Source organism: Bufo gargarizans, chromosome 5, assembly GCF_014858855.1.
Source record: "Bufo gargarizans isolate SCDJY-AF-19 chromosome 5, ASM1485885v1, whole genome shotgun sequence".
Classification (NCBI taxonomy): domain Eukaryota; kingdom Metazoa; phylum Chordata; class Amphibia; order Anura; family Bufonidae; genus Bufo; species Bufo gargarizans.
In genome coordinates this window covers 19,676,294-19,696,036 of record NC_058084.1, presented here as the reverse complement: position 1 = coordinate 19,696,036, position 19,743 = coordinate 19,676,294, and the positions used below count along the sequence as shown (strand labels likewise).

Genomic DNA, 19,743 nt, shown 5'->3' with positions numbered 1-19,743 from the left:
GAAATAAATCAAGGGTGGCTGTGGATGTGCAGTGCGCCCTTCTGCACTTTGTGGGCTTAATCCTAAGGATAGGTGCAGGTCCTACCCTAGCGATAGGCCCCCAATGTCCAAGATGAGACTAATCCTTTAAGGGAGGTGTCCGAGCTACAGATATTGATGACCTATCCTCAATATCAGATTGTTGGGGTCTGACACTGCACCCCCCCACTGATAAGTGGTTTAGGAAATTATACAGTGTATAGAGTTGGAGACAGACAGCGCCATCCACGGTGCAGTGGCCGTGCCCGGTACTGCAGCTACTATCAAGTGAGGTCTTATAATAGAAGAATAATGACTCGTTGGACCCTGAAGTCACAATCTCTTTATTTCTATACGTCTGAGGTTACAGGACTGAGCTCTTCAGGATTGTCAGGATGGATCCCAGCGCCAGGATGATGGCGGCATAGCTGGACTTGATGCTGGTGCTGCCGCTGTAGTTACACAGGTCGGTGGAGCAGCAGGTGGCAGTGGCGGTGACACCAGCTATGGTAGTGGTAAGAGGAGTGCAGGAGTCTGCACACCTTTTAATGATGGAGGTGGCCGAGACCCCACCTGCAGTGGAGAAAACAGAAAAAGCGGCGGATCTGTAACTACTTGTCATTACCAAGATTATATGATGTGATTAAATATGTGCAGTCAATGGAGTCAGAAGCCCGATCATAGCTGAATGAGGGCCACTCAGGGGCCCCATAGTGACAAAACTGAGATTCTGAACTCACCAGCTGAGCCGGATGCCACTGTTGTCAGACAGGACGTTGCGCTGCTTGTGCAGTTAGTCTCCGTCAGGCAATTGGAGTTGCTAGATTGTGACTCACAGGTGTAACATCGTAGACTGTAAACTGCGGGCAAGAGGAGAGAGGATACAGATTACATACAAACGAGTATCTAAGTGCTGAGCTGTGTATCTAATCCTATCCTGTGTGATACTGTCTGCTACCAGTGGGGTACCTCAGGGATCTGTTCTGGGACCCATATTGTTTAATATCTTTATCAGCGACATTGCAGAAGGCCTCGATGGTAAGGTGTGTCTTTTTGCTGATGACACAAAGATTTGTAACAGGGTTGATGTTCCTGGAGGGATACACCAAATGGAAAAGGACTTAGGAAAACTAGAGAAATGGTCAAAAATCTGGCAACTAAAATTTAATGTTGATAAGTTCAAGATAATGGACCTGGGGCGTAAAAACCCAAGAGCAGAATATACAACCAGTGATACAGTCCTAACCTCAGTATCTGAGGAAAGGGATTTAGGGGTCAGTATTTCAGAAGACTTAAAGGTAGGCAGACCATGTCATAGAGCAGCAGGAGATGCTAGCAGAGTGCTGGGGTGTATAGCAAGAGGAATTACCAGTAGACAGAGGGAGGCGCTCATGCCGCTCTACAGAGCACTAGTGAGACCTCATCTGGAGTATTCTGCTCAGTACTGGAGACCATATCTCCAGAAGGATATTGATACTTTGGAGAGAGTTCAGAGAAGAGCTACTAAACTGGTACATGGATTGCAGGATAAAACTTACCAGGAAAGATTAAAGGACCTTAACATGTAGAGCTTGGAAGAAAGACGAGACAGAGGGGAGATGATAGAAACTGCTAAATACATAAAGGGAATCAACAAGGGAAAAGAGGAGAGAATATTTAAAAGAGGAAAAACTGCTACAAGAGGACATAGTGTTACATTAGAGGGGCAAAGGTTTAAAAGTAATATCAGGAAGTATTACTTTACTGAGAGAGTAGTGGATGCATGGAATAGCCTTCCTGCAGAAGTGGCAGCTGCAAATACAGTGGAGGAGTTTAAGCATGGGATAGGCATAAGGCCATCCTTCATATAACATAGGGCCAGGGGCTATCCATAGTATTCAGTATATTGGGCAGACTAGATGGGCCAAATGGTTCTTATCTGCCGACACATTCTAGGTTTCTAGGTTTCTATGTTTCTATGCTGAGCTGTGTATCTAATCCTATCCTGTGTGATACTGTCTGCTGAGCTGTGTATCTAATCCTATCCTGTGTGATACTGTCTGCTGAGCTGTGTATCTAATCCTATCCTGTGTGATACTGTCTGCTGAGCTGTGTATCTAATCCTATCCTGTGTGATACTGTCTGCTGAGCTGTGTATCTAATCCTCTCCTGTGTGATACTGTCTGCTGAGCTGTGTATCTAATCCTATCCTGTGTGATGCTGTCTGCTGAGCTGTGTATCTAATCCTATCCTGTGTGATACTGTCTGCTGAGCTGTGTATCTAATCCTATCATGTGTGATACTGTCTGCTGAGCTATGTATCTAATCCTATCCTGTGTGATACTGTCTGCTGAGCTGTGTATCTAATCCTATCCTGTGTGATACTGTCTGCTGAGCTGTTTATCTAATCCTATCCTGTGTGATACTGTCTGCTGAGCTGTGTATCTAATCCTATCCTGTGTGATACTGTCTGCTGAGCCGTGTATCTAATCCTATCCTGTGTGATACTGTCTGCTGAGCTGTGTATTTAATCCTATCCTGTGTGATTCTGTCTGCTGAGCTGTGTATCTAATCCTATCCCGTGTGATACTGTCTGCTGAGCAGTGTATCTAATCCTATCCTGTGTGATACTGTTGTCACAACCAGACAGCTGAGAAGCTCTGACAGAGGCCTTTCAGAACCTCCTCCTTGAGTTCTGTGTTGTGGTATTCAGCTCCTCCTCTCAGTAGCCTCTCTCAGCTGTCATGTGTTGGACTAATTGTTTCCCTTTAAATTCTTCCCCAGAATGCTTTTCTGGGCGGCTTATATTTCTTCCTGGAGTATGTGTGCATGCCCATCTGGTTCTCCTCTCCTCTACAAAGTTAAGTGTTATACTGTTATCTGTTATTTTCTGTTTGTTGGATCCCAGGTGACCCTGACTCCCTCCGTGTCTGGTGTAGGGAGCCGGTGGTCGTGTCCCCTCACTATTGCAGGGTGCTCAGGGATTATATAGTCAAGGTACGTGGATATGCATACCTCCACCATTCGGATCTATGCATAGGCTGAGCAGCCAGGGAAAGTCCCAGGTCTTCTACAGGGGTCCCCCTTTTGTTCCTTAGCTTCTGGATCCAGCGAGTCATTTATGCATGTTGTTTTGCCTTGTTTCCTGTACACCGTCCGTGACATTATAAGCCGCCATAACCGTCTCAAGCATGGATCCGGTTTCACTTTTGGCTGAACGCCTTCAGGGTCTTTCATTGGAGGTAGCTGATCTCCGCAGGACTTTTTCTCAGCTTCAAGTGACCGGTTCAGCTGGCGTTCATGGAGTTTGTTCGGAGCCTAAGATCTCGCTCCCGGATACGTTCTCCGGGGGTAGTGAGAATTTTGTGCGTTTTAGAGAGGCTTGCAAACTCCATTTTCGCCTTCTTCCCCATTCTTCTGGTGATGAGGAACGGAGGGTGGGGATCATTATATCGCTGCTCAGGGGTAACGCTCAGTCCTGGGCCTTTTCGCTGCCGGAGGGGGCACGGCCCCTCCGTTCAGTGGATGAATTCTTTTTAGCCCTGGGTCAGATATATGATGATCCGGATCGTATTGCTCTGGCAGAGTCTAGACTACGTCTCCTATGCCAGGGTAAACAATCCGCAGAAATATACTGCTCAGAATTTCGGAGATGGGCAGTTGATACTGGTTGGAATGATGCTGCACTCCGAAGTCAATTTTGCCATGGTCTTTCAGAGGGATTGAAAGATGCATTTGCCTTTCATGAAAGGCCTATTTCTTTGGACTCTGCTATGTCTCAGGCCGTTCGTATTGACAGGCGTCTTAGAGAGAGGGAGAGGAGAGATCTCTCCTTCCTGTCATACTCGGTCCCAGGACTGTGCAGCGGTCCCATTCTCTGCGCAGGGGTCTCAGTCGCTGTCAGCCCCTTCTGAGCAGGAGCCCATGCAGCTGGGGTTGATTGCTTCTGACAATAGAAGATTCAGCTCGCATGGGAGGGTTTGTTTTTGTTGTGGAGGTATAAATCATTTGGCAAATATTTGTCCCTCTAGGAGATTCAGGCAGTTCTCTGGGTATAATAAAGAAACAAAGAGGAAAAAATCTTTGAAAAATGTTCCGTCTGTTACTATTGGCAGGATTGAGGTGGAGATTGAAGATTTTCCGTTTGCTTGTAGTTCCCGTTTTGTCCTGTCGGCTAGGGTGGCGCTAGAGAGCAAGAACATTTTTTGTGAGATTTTTGTGGATAGTGGAGCAGCGGTCAATCTCATTGATAATCACTTTGCGATAACTCATGGTTTCCAGGTGCGCACTTTGGGAAAGGATATTCCTGTTTTTGCTATTGACTCCGCTCCACTTTCTCAGAAATCATTAAAGGGCATAGTTCACAATATCCGTTTAATTGTGAGTGATGCTCATGTTGAGGATGTGTCATGTTTCGTCCTTAGCGGTTTACCCACCCCTCTGGTGTTGGGGCTGCCCTGGCTCACTAAGCATAACCCCACCATTGATTGGCAAGCGAGGCAAATAAATGGTTGGAGTGACTTTTGCAGAGAGAATTGCCTCATGACATCTGTTTCTGAGGTTGCTACTAAGACTATACCATCTTTTCTCTCTGAATTTTCGGATGTCTTCTCTGAGAGTGGAGTTCAGGATTTGCCCCCGCACAGGGAGTACGATTGCCCTATTAATCTCATCCCAGACGCCAAGCTGCCTAAATCTCGTTTATACAATCTTTCCCAACCTGAGAGGATCGCTATGCGTGCTTATATCTCTGAGAGTCTGAGAAAGGGACACATACGACCCTCGAAGTCACCTGTTGCCGCTGGTTTTTTCTTTGTTAAGAAAAAAGATGGTTCTTTAAGACCTTGTCTGGATTTCAGGGAGCTGAACAATATCACAATTCGTGACCCTTATCCGCTTCCTCTGATCCCGGACCTATTTAACCAGGTTGTTGGGGCTAAAGTCTTTTCCAAATTAGATTTAAGAGGGGCATACAACCTGGTCAGGGTCAGAGAAGGGGACGAATGGAAGACGGCCTTCAATACCCCTGAGGGCCATTTTGAAAACTTGGTTATGCCTTTTGGTTTGATGAATGCCCCAGCCGTTTTCCAGCATTTCGTGAACAGCATTTTTTATCATTTGATGGGAAAATTTGTATTGGTGTATTTGGATGACATTTTGATTTTTTCTCCCGATTTCAAAACTCATAAGGAACATTTACGTCAGGTCTTGCTCATCCTGCGGGAGAATAAATTATATGCGAAACTGGAAAAATGTGTGTTTGCGGTTCCAGAAATTCAATTTCTGGGGTTTCTTCTCTCCGCTTCTGGTTTTCGCATGGACCCCGAGAAGGTCCGCGCTGTGCTTGAGTGGGAGCTTCCTGAGAATCAAAAGGCGCTGATGCGTTTTTTGGGCTTTGCCAATTATTACAGGAAGTTCATCTTGAATTATTCTTCTATTGTTAAACCACTCACTGATATGACCAGAAAGGGGGTAGATTTTTCTTCTTGGTCAGTAGAGGCGCGTAAGGCTTTTTCTGATATCAAGGAGAGTTTTGCTTCCGCTCCCATCTTGGTGCAACCTGATGTTTCTTTACCCTTCATAGTTGAGGTTGATGCTTCTGAGGTGGGTGTGGGGGCGGTCTTGTCTCAGGGTTCCTCTCCTGCCAATTGGCGACCCTGTGCCTTTTTCTCAAGAAAACTCTCCTCCGCAGAGAGAAATTACGATGTGGTTGTCTACCAAGAATATCAAATTGAAGGTTCCCTCCTGGAAGTTGGGTCCTAGGTTTATTGGGCCTTACAAAATCCTGTCTGTCATCAATCCTGTTGCATACCGTCTTGATCTTCCTCAGACTTGGAAGATCCATAATGTTTTTCATAAGTCCTTATTGAAACCTTATGTTCAACCCATTGTACCCTCGCCTTTGCCTCCTCCTCCGATTATGGTTGATGGGAATCTTGAATTTCAGGTCTCTAGGATTGTGGATTCTCGTCTTGTCCGTGGTTCTCTTCAGTACCTTGTTCACTGGGAGGGGTATGGTCCTGAGGAGAGGATGTGGGTCTCAGTGACGGACATTAAAGCCTCTCGTCTCATCAAGGCTTTCCATAGGTCCCATCCTGAGAAGGTGGGTTCTGAGTGTCCGGAGTCCACTCGTAGAGGGAGGGGTACTGTCACAACCAGACAGCTGAGAAGCTCTGACAGAGGCCTTTCAGAACCTCCTCCTTGAGTTCTGTGTTGTGGTATTCAGCTCCTCCTCTCATTAGCGTCTCTCAGCTGTTATGTGTTGGACTAATTGTTTCCCTTTAGATTCTTCCCCAGAATGCTTTTCTGGGCTGCTTATATTTCTTCCTGGAGTATGTGTGCATGCCCATCTGGTTCTCCTCTCCTCTACAAAGTTAAGTGTTATACTGTTATCTGTTATTTTCTGTTTGTTGGATCCCAGGTGACCCTGACTCCCTCCGTGTCTGGTGTAGGGAGCCGGTGGTCGTGTCCCCTCACTATTGCAGGGTGCTCAGGGATTATATAGTCAAGGTACGTGGATATGCATACCTCCACCATTCGGATCTATGCATAGGCTGAGCAGCCAGGGAAAGTCCCAGGTCTTCTACAGGGGTCCCCCTTTTGTTCCTTAGCTTCTGGATCCAGCGAGTCATTTATGCATGTTGTTTTGCCTTGTTTCCTGTACACCGTCCGTGACAACTGTCTGCTGAGCTGTGTATCTAAGCCTATCATGTGTGATACTGTCTGCTAGTGATGAGCGGCATAGGCATTATTCAAATTCACGATATTTCACAAATTTTTTGCTGAATATTCGCGATTGCAAAAATTGCCAATGTAATTTGCCCGTATTACGCACGGAATTGTATTACCTATAACAATCACACAAAGGCTATATGCCAAAAGTCGGGTATGTACAAGCCAACAACCTATCCATGAGAGAGGTACAGTCAGCACACCTTACAATGGCAGCCTTGTGCACTATGAGATATACAAGACCAGTCTCTATCCACACAGATTTAAGAGCCAGTGAGCCTCAAAGTTGCTTGACTTTAGTTGGATGGCTTGGGGGACCTGTGCACCTAGATCATTATCATTAGTGTGACAAAAATTGTAAACTTTTTTTGTGGATGCCATCTAACTTCTCTCACTGTTTAGGAGGGCTACATAAAAAATGTCAGTTTTTTAATTGTCCTAACATTTATATTCAATAACCTTTCTATATTGTTTTGTCATGTAAACTCATTTACATAAACATGGGCATATGGGAAAGACATGCAAATGAGCAGAATCTTCCTTGTTTTTCAGCTGAAACACTATTTGCATGTCTTTCCCATATGCCCATGTTTCTGCAAATACGTTTACATGACAAACAGTATAGAAAGGTTATTGAATATAAATGTTAGGGAAATTTGAAAACTGAAAATGATAATGATCTAGGTGCGCGGGTCCATCAAACCATCCAACAAATATCAAGCAACTTTGAGGCTTACTGGTTCTAAGTCAGATGAGTCTCGGGTTCCTTCATCTCGATCTTCTGATTACGATCAAGGCATGCCCGGATGTACAAGGTTTGAGGTGATCTGGTTTCGTTTCTTAAGGGAGATTTTTTTTTTTTTCTGTGGCTTTGGCTGACAGTTCCTAAAGATGGCTGGAATCCTGCACACCATTCGTTTGGAAGTGGACCCGAAGGATATAAGAAATAATACTTTGGAATTTATTGTGATCGAGCTCGTGGAAAAGAAGGCTGGAACTGGGAGACATCTAATTTATAGTGTCCAAAACTTCCCTAAAACAGGTGTAACTTTTCTTAATGAGAACCTTTGTTTGGAGGCATATGAATGGTTCAGAAACAATTCAGAAGATCCTTAATTAATGGGAGTGAAGATAACTCCGTTGTTTGGTCTTCATGAAATTTCTATTGTAGTAGATGTTTATAATCCTTTTACTGAAGTTAATTTGATTATAGACTTTTTGCTGAAATATTGTGAATATGTGGGGAAACCTGCACCTCAGAAGAATCATCTGAGTATCTTAAATTGTAAATACCGTTTCAAAGCTAAGTTGAAGAAGGACCCGCAGCGTGTGGTAGGTTTTATTCACCCGCCGGCTAATTTTTCGGTTGCGGGGAATAGAGGTTACCTGATGTACCCTGGGCAGTCGTCATATTGCAAAAAATGCTATTCTTTCGGACACACTCAGGAGAGTTGTCAGAAAGATGTATGTTGTAGGAACTGTAAGCAGGGGGGACATACTGCTGGGGAGTGCCCATCTTCTGTATATGAATTGTCCAAGTGCTGAAGCCCAAAGAAACATCAACATGAGGCAGCAGCAGATAGCTCAAGAGGAGCGGGAATGGAGAAGGCTAAGCTATCCAGCTGTGGCGAGTGAAGGTGTGAGGAGGGAAAGAAGAGAAAGGACTGTGTTGCGTCCTGCTACAAGACTTGGTTGTGCAACCCTCCCTAAAGCACTTCCTGTAAGAAGATTAGAGGAAGTTATAGATGATCTTCCAAGTGCGTCTGACCCAATAAATATTGAAGAATTTATGTCTGGAGAGGCGTCTGGAGGAGGGCGGTCTGGAAAGAGTCAAAGGGAGGGTGGTGGGGAGTCCGACACAGAAGAAGAAGAGAGCTCTTCAGTCGTACGGAAGAGTAAGAGTGTCAATAAGAGAAGGGGTTATACGAGTGGACCAGAAGTCAGCAACCCTACGAAAGCCGGCAAGAGGAGACCATGGACTCTGGTGGAGGTGGCAAAACTGTATGACTTTGAGCATAAGCCACCTGGAAAATATGGATGAATTTAAAATGTTTTTTTTTTTTTTTTATTCTGTTAACAAAATAAAAGATAAAAAAATATGAGTTTCAAGATCTGCTTACAGAATGTAAGAGTATTTAAAAGTAAGATTAGAGGAGCGGCGATTCTCAAGTTTCTAGCACAAGAAGAATGTGTTTGTTTGCAGGAATGTGGCCTGTGTGAAGTAGTAAGAGAAGAAGAGAGGATGTATGGAAAGTCTGTGTGGTCTGGGAGTGTGTTAAATAAAAATGATGGTGTTGGTTTCTTAGTTAATAGGAGAGATGTATCTTTAGTAAGTTACATGGTAATAGAAGAAGGGAGGTGTATATTAGCAATTTTTTTAAATAAAAATTTTGTGTGATTAATGTTTACGCACCTATAAATAAGAATGAACGGAAACTTTTGTTTGAGAAGGTGAGATTATTTATCCCTGGGAGAATGCCAGAAATTTTTATTGTGATTTAGATAAGTGTCATATTGATGAGTCTCGAAAAGGGTAAATAGACTTACTTTCAGATTTTGTGATTTTCAGATTTTTAACCTAAGTTGAAGACCTATCATGTGGATAGTGGCAGATTTCATAGCAGTTTAGACTATTGTTTTGTATCACAAAATGTGTGTCCTTTAAGTTCTAAACAGAAAGAAGTTGTTTTTTCGAATCATGAATGTGTGATATGTGTGATGTCGGATATAGAATCAAGAGGAGGGTATGGACGTGGGTTGTGGAAATTAAATGTGAGTTTGTTGGAAAATGAGAAGAAAGAATGAGTTTAGTGATATGTCTAAGTGGTGGGATTGGGTGAAAATGAAAACAAGTTTTTTTTTAAAGAATTTAGGTTATAAAATAGCGACGGCAAAAAGAGAGCAGTATGTGAGATTGAATGCTAGGTTAAGGTATTTGTATAAATGAAGAGAGGGGGGTGTATAGGGTATAAGTGGCTACACCTGTCTGGAATACAATGGTGTGGTGCTCACTCCGCGCGACTCACCCCGATGCCGCAAATGTGAATAATATTATGGAGTAAGGTCAGTTTACCGGGGGTCTGGCATTTGTACAATATGGGTAAATACAGTATAGGTGTGAATAAATACCAATGTATGACAGTATACTTAAAATAGATATTTATTATAATAAGATATAAAAAATATATAATTCAGGATATATAAAAAATAGGGAATGGATGAGTAATGAACAAAAATATAAATATATATGTAAGAGTGGTGGTTAGCCTTGTACATTATATTTACCACTCTTGAATAGATCTTTATATTTTTGTTCATTACTTATAATTTCATTTCACGATATTAAGTAACATTTGGTGTAGTGTTTGCAACAATGTAATAGCATCAGTTACATAGAGAAACACATTGTAGCCTTACCCGTTATGTTGAAAACATTGCCGTGGTTGCGCGGTTCCGTTGCGCAGGAGGTAGGTGAAAAAAGCCTCTCTATACTCACCGAGTCCGCTCGTGGCGTCCCACGAGGGCGGGAGATGAGTGGTTTGAAAAAAAGGCGCGAAAATTCTGTTCCACTCTGTATGGAGATAGTAGGGTAATTCTATGTCGGTCGGATCCTTGGCTTCAGGGGTCGGTGTCCGGTCCTTATTGGAGGATTGGTAGTCCGTGTGCTGCTGCAGGGGGAACCATACGCGTTTCGAAACGTACTGTTTCTTCTTCAGTGGCCTGCAGCCACTGAACTTTTCCGGGATTATAAAGGACGGATGGGGGCGTTCCCAATTATGGAAAAATAGGCGGCGCGGCTGTGATGTTGTGATCCCATTTGTTGACTTTGACTGAAGTGCTGTTTAGACAATGTTCAAATGAGGTGGTTTTGGGGGAGATCTGCGCAGTGGGGGAGGTGATGTCTTACTTAGATAATCACTATGGTGTTTGTGTGATGATGTAGTCCAATGATTCAATCATGCTAGCCAAAGGATCTGTGCGTTCAGGGTGCGATCCTGTGATTGTTAAATGCAAATGGGCTTGAATTCTTGTGCGGGGACAGCCTCACATGGTGCAGCCTTAGTTTTTGATTGGGTGGGAATTGAGTGCGGTTCCGGTGCGTTTCATTAGAAGGGTGTAGAAGGGAAAGACTTCACTATGGTAGGAGTGGTTATTTGTGATAAAGTTAGTTTTTTATACGTCTGTGTATGAAGGGAATGGTGCATAAATCAGAAAGAACATTATTATAACAAATTATGTTTATTTCTGATTATAAATCCATTGTGATTATTGGTTATAGGTTTTAAGTGGGCGGCGTGAGGGGTTAATCCTGTGAACATTCTACGAGGTGAGAGAATAGGTCTCTTAATGGGGTGATCAGTATAGTTCTCGTATAGTGGTTAGTGATGAGCGGCAGGGGCAATATATTCGAATTAGTGATATTTCGCAAATATGTGGGCAAATATTCGCCATATATTCGAGAATTCGTGAATTTGTGATCTCCAGGTATTATTTTCTTGATTGCGAAAATTCGCCTAAAATTCGCATGAACTGGTATTTAAAAAAAATCGAATATTCGCGATTACGAATATATTTTGTGATATTCTAAATATTCGCAAATTCTCGAAGAGCCGATATTCGCGATTAAAATTTGCAATTCGAATATTCGTGATCAACACTAATAGTGGTGCGGTTGTGTGGTTAGGTCAGTCTAGCCAAGGGGTAAGTGTATTCAAAGTGATTATTGGATGTGGATGTAATTGGATCCGTGTGCCGGGAAAACTTCATAAAAATGTATATAAAACAATATACATATAAATATATAAAAATTATTATCTATACACACCTCTTGTTGGTGATGTGGGAGTTGGGTCAAAGGTGCGGTTCTGGTGCGTTTTTATTAGAGTTGGGTATTTCAATTCTGAGTGCTTTTGTTATGGGATCATTAGTTTTTGCATATATACAGATATATCTGCCCTCCACTATATGTAAGGAGGATTACGTTCGGGTTGCGGTCTTGGTGCGTTTTGTTAGGAAAGGTTTTATTTATATGTGTGTATATGCAGAAAGACCGAAGTAGTGTAGAGGGAAAGAAATTATGTGAAATATATCGAAATTATATATAAAAAATAAAAATTACAACAATAGACATAAAATATAGAAAAGTGTTAGGAGGTCTTTGTAGGTCGTTGTGGTGGGTGTTGTCACTATGGGAGGTCCCTCTTGAGGTCCTCTGGTTTGTATGTATTATTTGATTCAGTTATTTTATTCACTATTTTGTATACATTGTTTTATTATTTCTTTTATTTGATTTTATATCTGCAAAGTTGTTCTATGTAGTTGTACGGAGTCCTGTTCTTTCTTAGTCGTTGCGAGGATATATATTTACTACGAGGGTGTTTGTCCAGGGAGGGGTGGGAGGCATCCTATGGGAAGGCCCGTCGGTTTTGAAGGTAAGTGTCATTCTGGAATTGGTTTTTGATTGTGATTTTTGATTGTAGATTATTTGATTGTCAATGTTTTGGGGTGGCGGCCTGCTCAGGAGAGGGGATCGAGGTGCTGGCAAACAGCCGGACCTCGACCCCCCGTCCCAGGCGGGCAGCCGCCCATAGGGCATGGCTGTGATTTTGAATTATAGTAAGCCAAAAAGTTTGATATCGGCATTCAGTCTCACCGGAATGAGAGTGTCAAATTCAAAGATCCTTCTTGATCCTTCTTGAATTTAATCTGATCTCTTTTTAGGGTGTTGTTTGAAGTAAGTTGTTTTTTTAGGGCACCCTAAAAAGAGATCAGATTGAATTCATTTTAGAAGGAGTATTATACATCCTGACAGATAACTACTTCACATTCAATTCAAAATTCTATCTACAAGAGAAAGGGACAGCCATGGGCACCAGATTTGCCCCCAGTTATGCTAATATCTTTCTGGCCCAATGGGAAAGCGATGTCATTGGGCCCAGGCTGGGGACAAGTCTGGTACGATGGAAAAGATACATCGACGACATCCTAACAAAACGCACCAAGACCGCAACCCTAACGTAATCCTCCTTACATATAGTGGAGGGCAGATATATCTGTATATATGCAAAAACTAATGATCCCATAACAAAAGCACTCAGAATTGAAATACCCAACTCTAATAAAAACGCACCAGAACCGCACCTTTGACCCAACTCCCACCTCACCAACAAAAGGGGTGTATAGATAATAATTTTTATATATTTATATGTAGATTGTTTTATATACATTTTTATGAAGTTTTCCCGGCACATGGATCCAATTACATCCAATGATCACACTTTGAATACACTTACCCCTTGGCTAGATTGACCTAACCACACAACCGCACCACTATACGAGAACTATACTGATCACCCCATTAAGAGACCTATTCTCTCACCACGTAGAACGTTCACAGGATTAACCCCTCACGCCGCCCACTTAAAACCTATAACCAATAATCACAATGGATTTCTTGTAAATTTTGTTTTATTAGCAATGATGATATGATCAATAAAAAAACAACTTGACAAAATATAAAGTGAGGGAAACATCACCAATACAGATACAAATTTATGCGTAATGTATCCTGATTGAGGCGACACAAGGATAGTAATTCCTAAATCTGTATAGATCAATCAGAAAACTGTCTTAATCAGAAATAAATATCATTTGTTATAATAATGTTCTTTATGATTTTTGCACCATTCCCTTCATACACATAGACGTATAAAAAACTAACTTTATCACAAATAACCACTCCTACCACAGTGAAGTCTTTCCCAATAAAACACATCAAAACCGCGACCTAAACTAAATCCTCATTCCATGCAGACGAGTGTGCATATACACACACATATGAAAAACTAACCATACTATAACAAAAAGCGTCCACAAATGAAACATACACCCTTCTAATGAAACGCACCGGAACCGCACTCAATTCCCACCTAATCAAAAACTAAGGATGCACCATGTGAGGCTGTCCCCGCACAAGAATCCAAGCCCATTTGCATTTAACAATCACAGGATCGCACCCTGAACGCACAGATCCTTTGGCTAGCATGATGGAATCATTGGCCTACATCATCACACAAACACCATAGTGATTATCTAAGTAAGGCTACTTTCACACTAGCGTTCGTCGGTCCGCTCGTGAGCTCCGTTTGAAGGGGCTCACGAGCGGACCCGAACGCAGCCGTCCAGCCCTGATGCAGTCTGAATGGAGCGGATCCGCTCAGACTGCATCAGTCTGGCGGCGTTCAGCCTCCGCTCCGCTCGCCTCCGCACGGACAGGCGGACAGCTGAACGCTGCTTGCAGCGTTCGGGTGTCCGCCTGGCCGTGCGGAGGCGTGCGGATCCGTTCAGACTTACAATGTAAGTCAATGGGGACGGATCCGTTTGAAGATGCCACAATATGGCTCAATCTTCAGGCGGATCCGTCCCCCATTGACTTTACATTGAAAGTCTGGACGGATCCGTACGAGGCTATTTTCACACTTAGCTGTTATATGCTAAAATAATGCAAACGGATCCGATCGAACGCTAGTGTGAAAGTAGCCTAAGACATCACCTCCCCCACTGCGCAGATCTCCCCCAAAACCACGTCATTTGAACATTGTCTAAACAGCACTTCAGTCAAAGTCAACAAAGGGGATCACAACATCACAGCCGCGCCGCCTATTGGAGTGGCCCTGTGGGAGTGGCCCTGTGGGGTCTGAGCCGGGGGGGCTGAGAGACCTCTATCCCCCAAGAGACCCTGGTGTGGGAGCAGCCTGGAGGTTGTGCTGGGAAAGCCGCATCTCATCACGGGTGTGAACTGTGGTACGCTTTAGGTGAGTCAGGGAAACGCCCAGACGGGCAAGGTAGGTTATTTTGGCTTTGTGTGTCTTTGCTTTATGCCGTGTGCCACAATAAAGCACAGTTTGGCCCCTAAATCCTGGTGTCCGTGAAGAAGTGTGTGGTTGCAACCCCCGAAAAAGAGCTAACCCCCCACAATATCCTGAATTATATTTTTATATTTTATCATAATAAATATCTATTTTAAGTATACTGTCATACATTGGTCTTTATTCACACCTATTCTGTATTTACCCATATTGTACAAATACCAGACCCCCGGTAAACTGAGTGCCCTCCACTTTGACCTTACTCCATAAGATGTGAGTGAGGATATAAGATTTATGCGAAGATGTTTGCAAACAGAATGAAAGACGTGATTGATAGAGCGATAGCGGAAGGACAGTGCTGTGCGATACCAGGAAGGAGGATTCATGAGACTCTGTGTCTGCTGAGGGATTGTTTGTGGGACTCTATGGAGAGGAAGAAGAAGGTGTTTTGTTAAGTTTGGATTTTGAAAAAGCATCTGATAGGTTGGCTCATAAGTTTGTGTATAGAGTGTTGTTAAGAATGGGATTTCCAGCTGATTTGTGTGGAGAGTGAGAAGTATGTATGATGGAGTTTAGTCGAGTGCTGTTGAATGGTTGTAGGTAGAAGGGTGAATGTGCTTTCAGGGGTGAGGCCAGGTGCCCATTGTCACCCATTGTATTCACATCTGCGATTGAACTATTCTTGTGTTTGTTAAGGAAAGATAAGGTGATTCGTGGAGTGCAAATACCAGGAGGTGGTGGGAGCGAATGGAAGGCGAGAGGTTATATGGATGATGTCTGTGTGTTATGTGATTCCGGGTGTTCAGCAGGACGGGGGAAATTGTTAGTGTCTATATTTTGTGGAGCGTCTGCTTTTCGTGTGAATTGGAAAAAGAGTTCCTATCCTGTGTGATACTGTCTGCTGAGCTGTGTATCCAATCCTACCCTGTGTGATACTGTCTGCTGAGCTGTGTATCTAATCCTATCCTGTGTGATACTGTCTGCTGAGCTGTGTATCTAATCCTATCCTGTGTGATACTGTCTGCTGAGCTGTGTATCTAATCCTATCCTGTGTGATACTGTCTGCTGAGCTGTGTATCTAATCCTATCCTGTGTGATACTGTCTGCTGAGCTGTGTATCTAATCCTATCCTGTGTGATACTGTCTGCTGAGCTGTGTATCTAATCCTATCCTGTGTGATACTGTCTGCTGAGCTGTGTATCTAATCCTATCCTGTGTGATACTGTCTGCTGAGCTGTGTATCTAATCCTCTCCTGTGTGATACTGTCTGCTGAGCTGTGTATCTAATCCTATCCTGTGTGATACTGCCTGCTGAGCTGTGTATCTAATCCTATCCTGTGTGATACTGTCTGCTGAGCTGTGTATCTAATCCTATCCTGTGTGATACTGTCTGCTGAGCTGTGTATCTAATCCTATCCTGTGTGATACTGTCTGCTGAGCTGTGTATCTAATCCTGTCCTGTGTGATACTGTCTGCTGAGCTGTGTATCTAATCCTATCCTGTGTGATACTGTCTGCTTGAGCTGTGTATCTAATCCTCTCCTGTGTGATACTGTCTGCTGAGCTGTGTATCTAATCCTATCCTGTGTGATACTGTCTGCTGAGCTGTGTATCTAATCCTATCCTGTGTGATACTGTCTGCTGAGCTGTGTATCTAATCCTATCCTGTGTGATACTGTCTGCTGAGCTGTGTATCTAATCCTACTCCTGTGTGATACTGTCTGCTGAGCTGTGTATCTAATCCTATCCTGTGTGATACTGTCCTGCTGAGCTGTGTATCTAATCCTATCCCTGTGTGATACTGCCTGCTGAGCTGTGTATCTAATTCCTATCCTGTGTGATACTGACTGCTGAGCTGTGTATCTAATCCTATACTGTGTGATACTGTCTGCTGAGCTGTGTATCTAATCCTATCCTGTGTGATACTGTCTGCTGAGCTGTGTATCTAATCCTATCCTGTGTGATACTGTCTGCTGAGCTGTGTATCTAATCCTATCCTGTGTGATACTGTCTGCTGAGCTGTGTATCTAATCCTATCCTGTGTGATACTGTCTGCTGAGCTGTGTATCTAATCCTATCCTGTGTGATACTGTCTGCTGAGCTGTGTATCTAATCCTATCCTGTGACTGTCTGCTGAGTGTGATCTAATCCTATCCTGTGTGATACCGTCTGCTGAGCTGTGTATCTAATCCTATCCTGTGTGATACCGTCTGCTGAGCTGTGTATCTAATCCTATCCTGTGTGATACTGTCCTGCTGAGCTGTGTATCTAATCCTATCCTGTGTGATACTGTCTGCTGAGCTGTGTATCTAATCCTATCCTGTGTGATACTGTCTGCTGAGCTGTGTATCTATCCTATCCTGTGTGATACTGTCTGCTGAGCTGTGTATCTAATCCTATCCTGTGTGATACTGTCTGCTGAGCTGCTGTATCTAATCCCTATCCTGTGTGATACTGTCTGCTGAGCTGTGTATCTAATCCTATCCTGTGTGATACTGTCTGCTGAGCTGTGTATCTAATCCTATCCTGTGTGATACTGTCTGCTGAGCTGTGTATCTAATCCTATCATGTGTGATACTGTCTGCTGAGCTGTGTATCTAATCCTATCCTGTGTGATACTGTCTGCTGAGCTGTGTATCTAATCCTATCCTGTGTGATACTGTCTGCTGAGCTGTGTATCTAATCCTATCCTGTGTGATACTGTCTGCTGAGCTGTGTATCTAATCCTATCCTGTGTGATACTGTCTGCTGAGCTGTGTATCTAATCCTATTATGTGTGATACAGTCTGCTGAGCTGTGTATCTAATCCTCTCCTGTGTGATACTGTCTGCTGAGCTGTGGATCTAATCCTCTCCTGTGTGATACAGTCTGCTGAGCTGTGTATCTAATCCTATCCTGTGTGATACAGTCTGCTGAGCTGTGTATCTAATCCTATTATGTGTGATACAGTCTGCTGAGTATCTGTATCTAAGCCTATATATAATATGTCTGATACAGTCTCAGAGGTACACACAGCACTACACCCCCCATCATTCTAGCAGTGCCCCCATCCTGCAGGGTCTTACCTGTGGCGGCACAGAGGGCAATCACCAGGAGGAGGCTCGTGTACGCTGCCATTGTGAGCGGAGTGATGTGTGACCCGGGATGATCGCCCTCTATATATATTTCCAGAAAAGCTAATATTTCTGTCCTCCCATAAAGCAAACAATGAGGCATTGACCATATAGGAACATGTCGCCTGGGAGTGTTCTGTCACAATCTGTACAATACCTGTCAAATATTAACAGCGATCAATAGAAGAAAGTCAATGAGTCCATGAATATCACAAATACAAGTGACTTCCCATCAAGGATTCCTGACAACCCGGTCTCGTCATCCAGGAGAGTATAACATGGTGTCTGAAGAAATACATATATACACTACTTGGAAAAAAGTGCTGACCCCTCCACATTCCACCTCCAGGAGCTTTTCTGACCTCACTTTTTACATCCATAGGCAGTAATATGCAGTTGTCCCCCCTTTGCTCTTCTGGGAAGGATTTTTACAAAGTTTTGGAAGGTGCCAGTGGCAATCTTTTCCTGTTCATCCAGAAGAACATTTGTGAGGTCAGACACTGATATTGAAAGAGAGGGCCATGCTCGCAGTCTCTAATCTGGTGTTGGACGGGGTTGAAATTAGATCTCACTGTGGCCTGTCAAGTTCTGCGACACCAAACTCCCCCAACCTTTCATTTATTAAGCTGGATTTGTGCACTGGGTGGTACCTCCACTATCTCTGTTTCTACTTCTACTGTATCTGGTGTTTCCACTATCCCTAGTGACATCTACTATCTTTAGTACCACCACTATCTTTGGTGCCTTACACTATCTCTGGAACCCCACTACCTCTGGTTTCCCTACTATCTTTGGTGCCACCACTATCTCTAGTGCCTCCACAATTGGTGCACTTCACTATCTCTTGTGCACCAACTATCTATGGAGCCCTTCACTATTTCTAGAGCCCCCACTATCTCTGGTGCAATCACCTATCTCTGGTGAGCTCACTGTCTCTGGTACATTCATTATTTCTAGTGCCTCCACTATCTCTGGAGCCCTTAACTATATGTGTTATCATCCCACTATCTCTGGTGCCCTCTGCTATCTCTGATGACCCCAACTATCTCTGGTAACTTCACTGTCTCTGGTACATTCATTATTTCTAGTGCCTCCACTATCTCTGGAGCCCTTAACTATCTGTGTTATCATCCCACTATCTCTGGTGCCCTCTGCTATCTCTGGTGACCCCACTATCTCTGGTAACTTCACTGTCTCTGGTGCATTCATTATTTATGGACCCCTCCACTGTCTTTAGTGCCCCTATAATCTCTAGTGATCCTGCTATCTCTGGTGCCCTCCATTATCTCTGGTGACTTCACAATCTCTGGTGCCCTCCACTCATCTCTGGTGCCCTCTACTATATTTGCTGCCTCCACTTTCCCTGATGCCCTTCACTGTCTCTGGATCCTCTACACTATTTCTGGTGTCACCCACTTACTCTGGTGCACCCAAAATATCACCATCTGCTATCTCTCTTGCTCTCCTGTTGTAGCTGGCCAGCTAAGACTTGTCCTAGTTTGCTAATATAGCTTGTATGTTTATGCAGCTGGACCTGCCAATAACCTTAATTCAGTTCCTATGTTTATGTGTTAGAGACAAAAGAAGAGTTATTTACTGTGACATCATGTTTTGGATGTCATATAACTGTTATATTTTGTGTTAACAGAAGCAGAAAAAGATAATATGCCTTTAACATTCATTTTGTAGTGTAAGGTAAGCTCAGTGACACAGCAGAAACAGCAGAAAGCATAATGTTAATCTATTGTTGCTGGGCAGAAGTCTAGACCAATCACAGCCAGCTTCTCACACAGCAAGAGTTTTCACCAATCACAGCCAGCCTCACACACAGCCTGTCTGGGAATTCCCCTAGCAGGAGCTGCTGGAATCATTATTCACCAGAGACAGGAGCTGAAGAGACATTCACTCCACTGAAAGCTGAGTTTTATGGGAACAAGAGGCCAAAATAGGTAGTTAAAACAGTTATATAATGTTCATATTGTTAGTATTGTGTTTAGAACTGAATACTGAACTAGATATACAGTATATATTTGT

At 43.4% G+C, this 19,743-nt stretch overlaps 1 protein-coding gene across 1 annotated transcript; it reads right to left on the bottom strand.

Annotated features, from left to right (window-relative positions):
- Positions 1-351: 351 nt before the first annotated feature.
- LOC122938904 (lymphocyte antigen 6E-like) lies at positions 352-17,743 on the bottom strand. The gene is made up of 3 exons (XM_044294771.1): positions 17,662-17,743; positions 759-878; positions 352-591 (listed from the first exon to the last, which is right to left on the bottom strand). Exons 1-3 carry the CDS (start codon positions 17,711-17,713, stop codon positions 383-385), a joined length of 381 nt encoding a protein of 126 aa, XP_044150706.1. The 5' UTR covers positions 17,714-17,743; the 3' UTR covers positions 352-382.
- Between the last annotated feature and the right edge of the window lie 2,000 nt (positions 17,744-19,743).

Excerpts from the sequence above, each read along its gene's own strand:
- LOC122938904 (XM_044294771.1), bottom strand. The coding sequence starts at position 17,713 with ATGGCAGCGTACACGAGCCTCCTCCTGGTGATTGCCCTCTGTGCCGCC. Across the intron at positions 879-17,661 it reads TGCCCTCTGTGCCGCCACAG|TTTACAGTCTACGATGTTAC; the intron begins GTAAGACCCTGC and ends TCTTGCCCGCAG. Across the intron at positions 592-758 it reads AGTGGCATCCGGCTCAGCTG|GTGGGGTCTCGGCCACCTCC; the intron begins GTGAGTTCAGAA and ends TCTCCACTGCAG.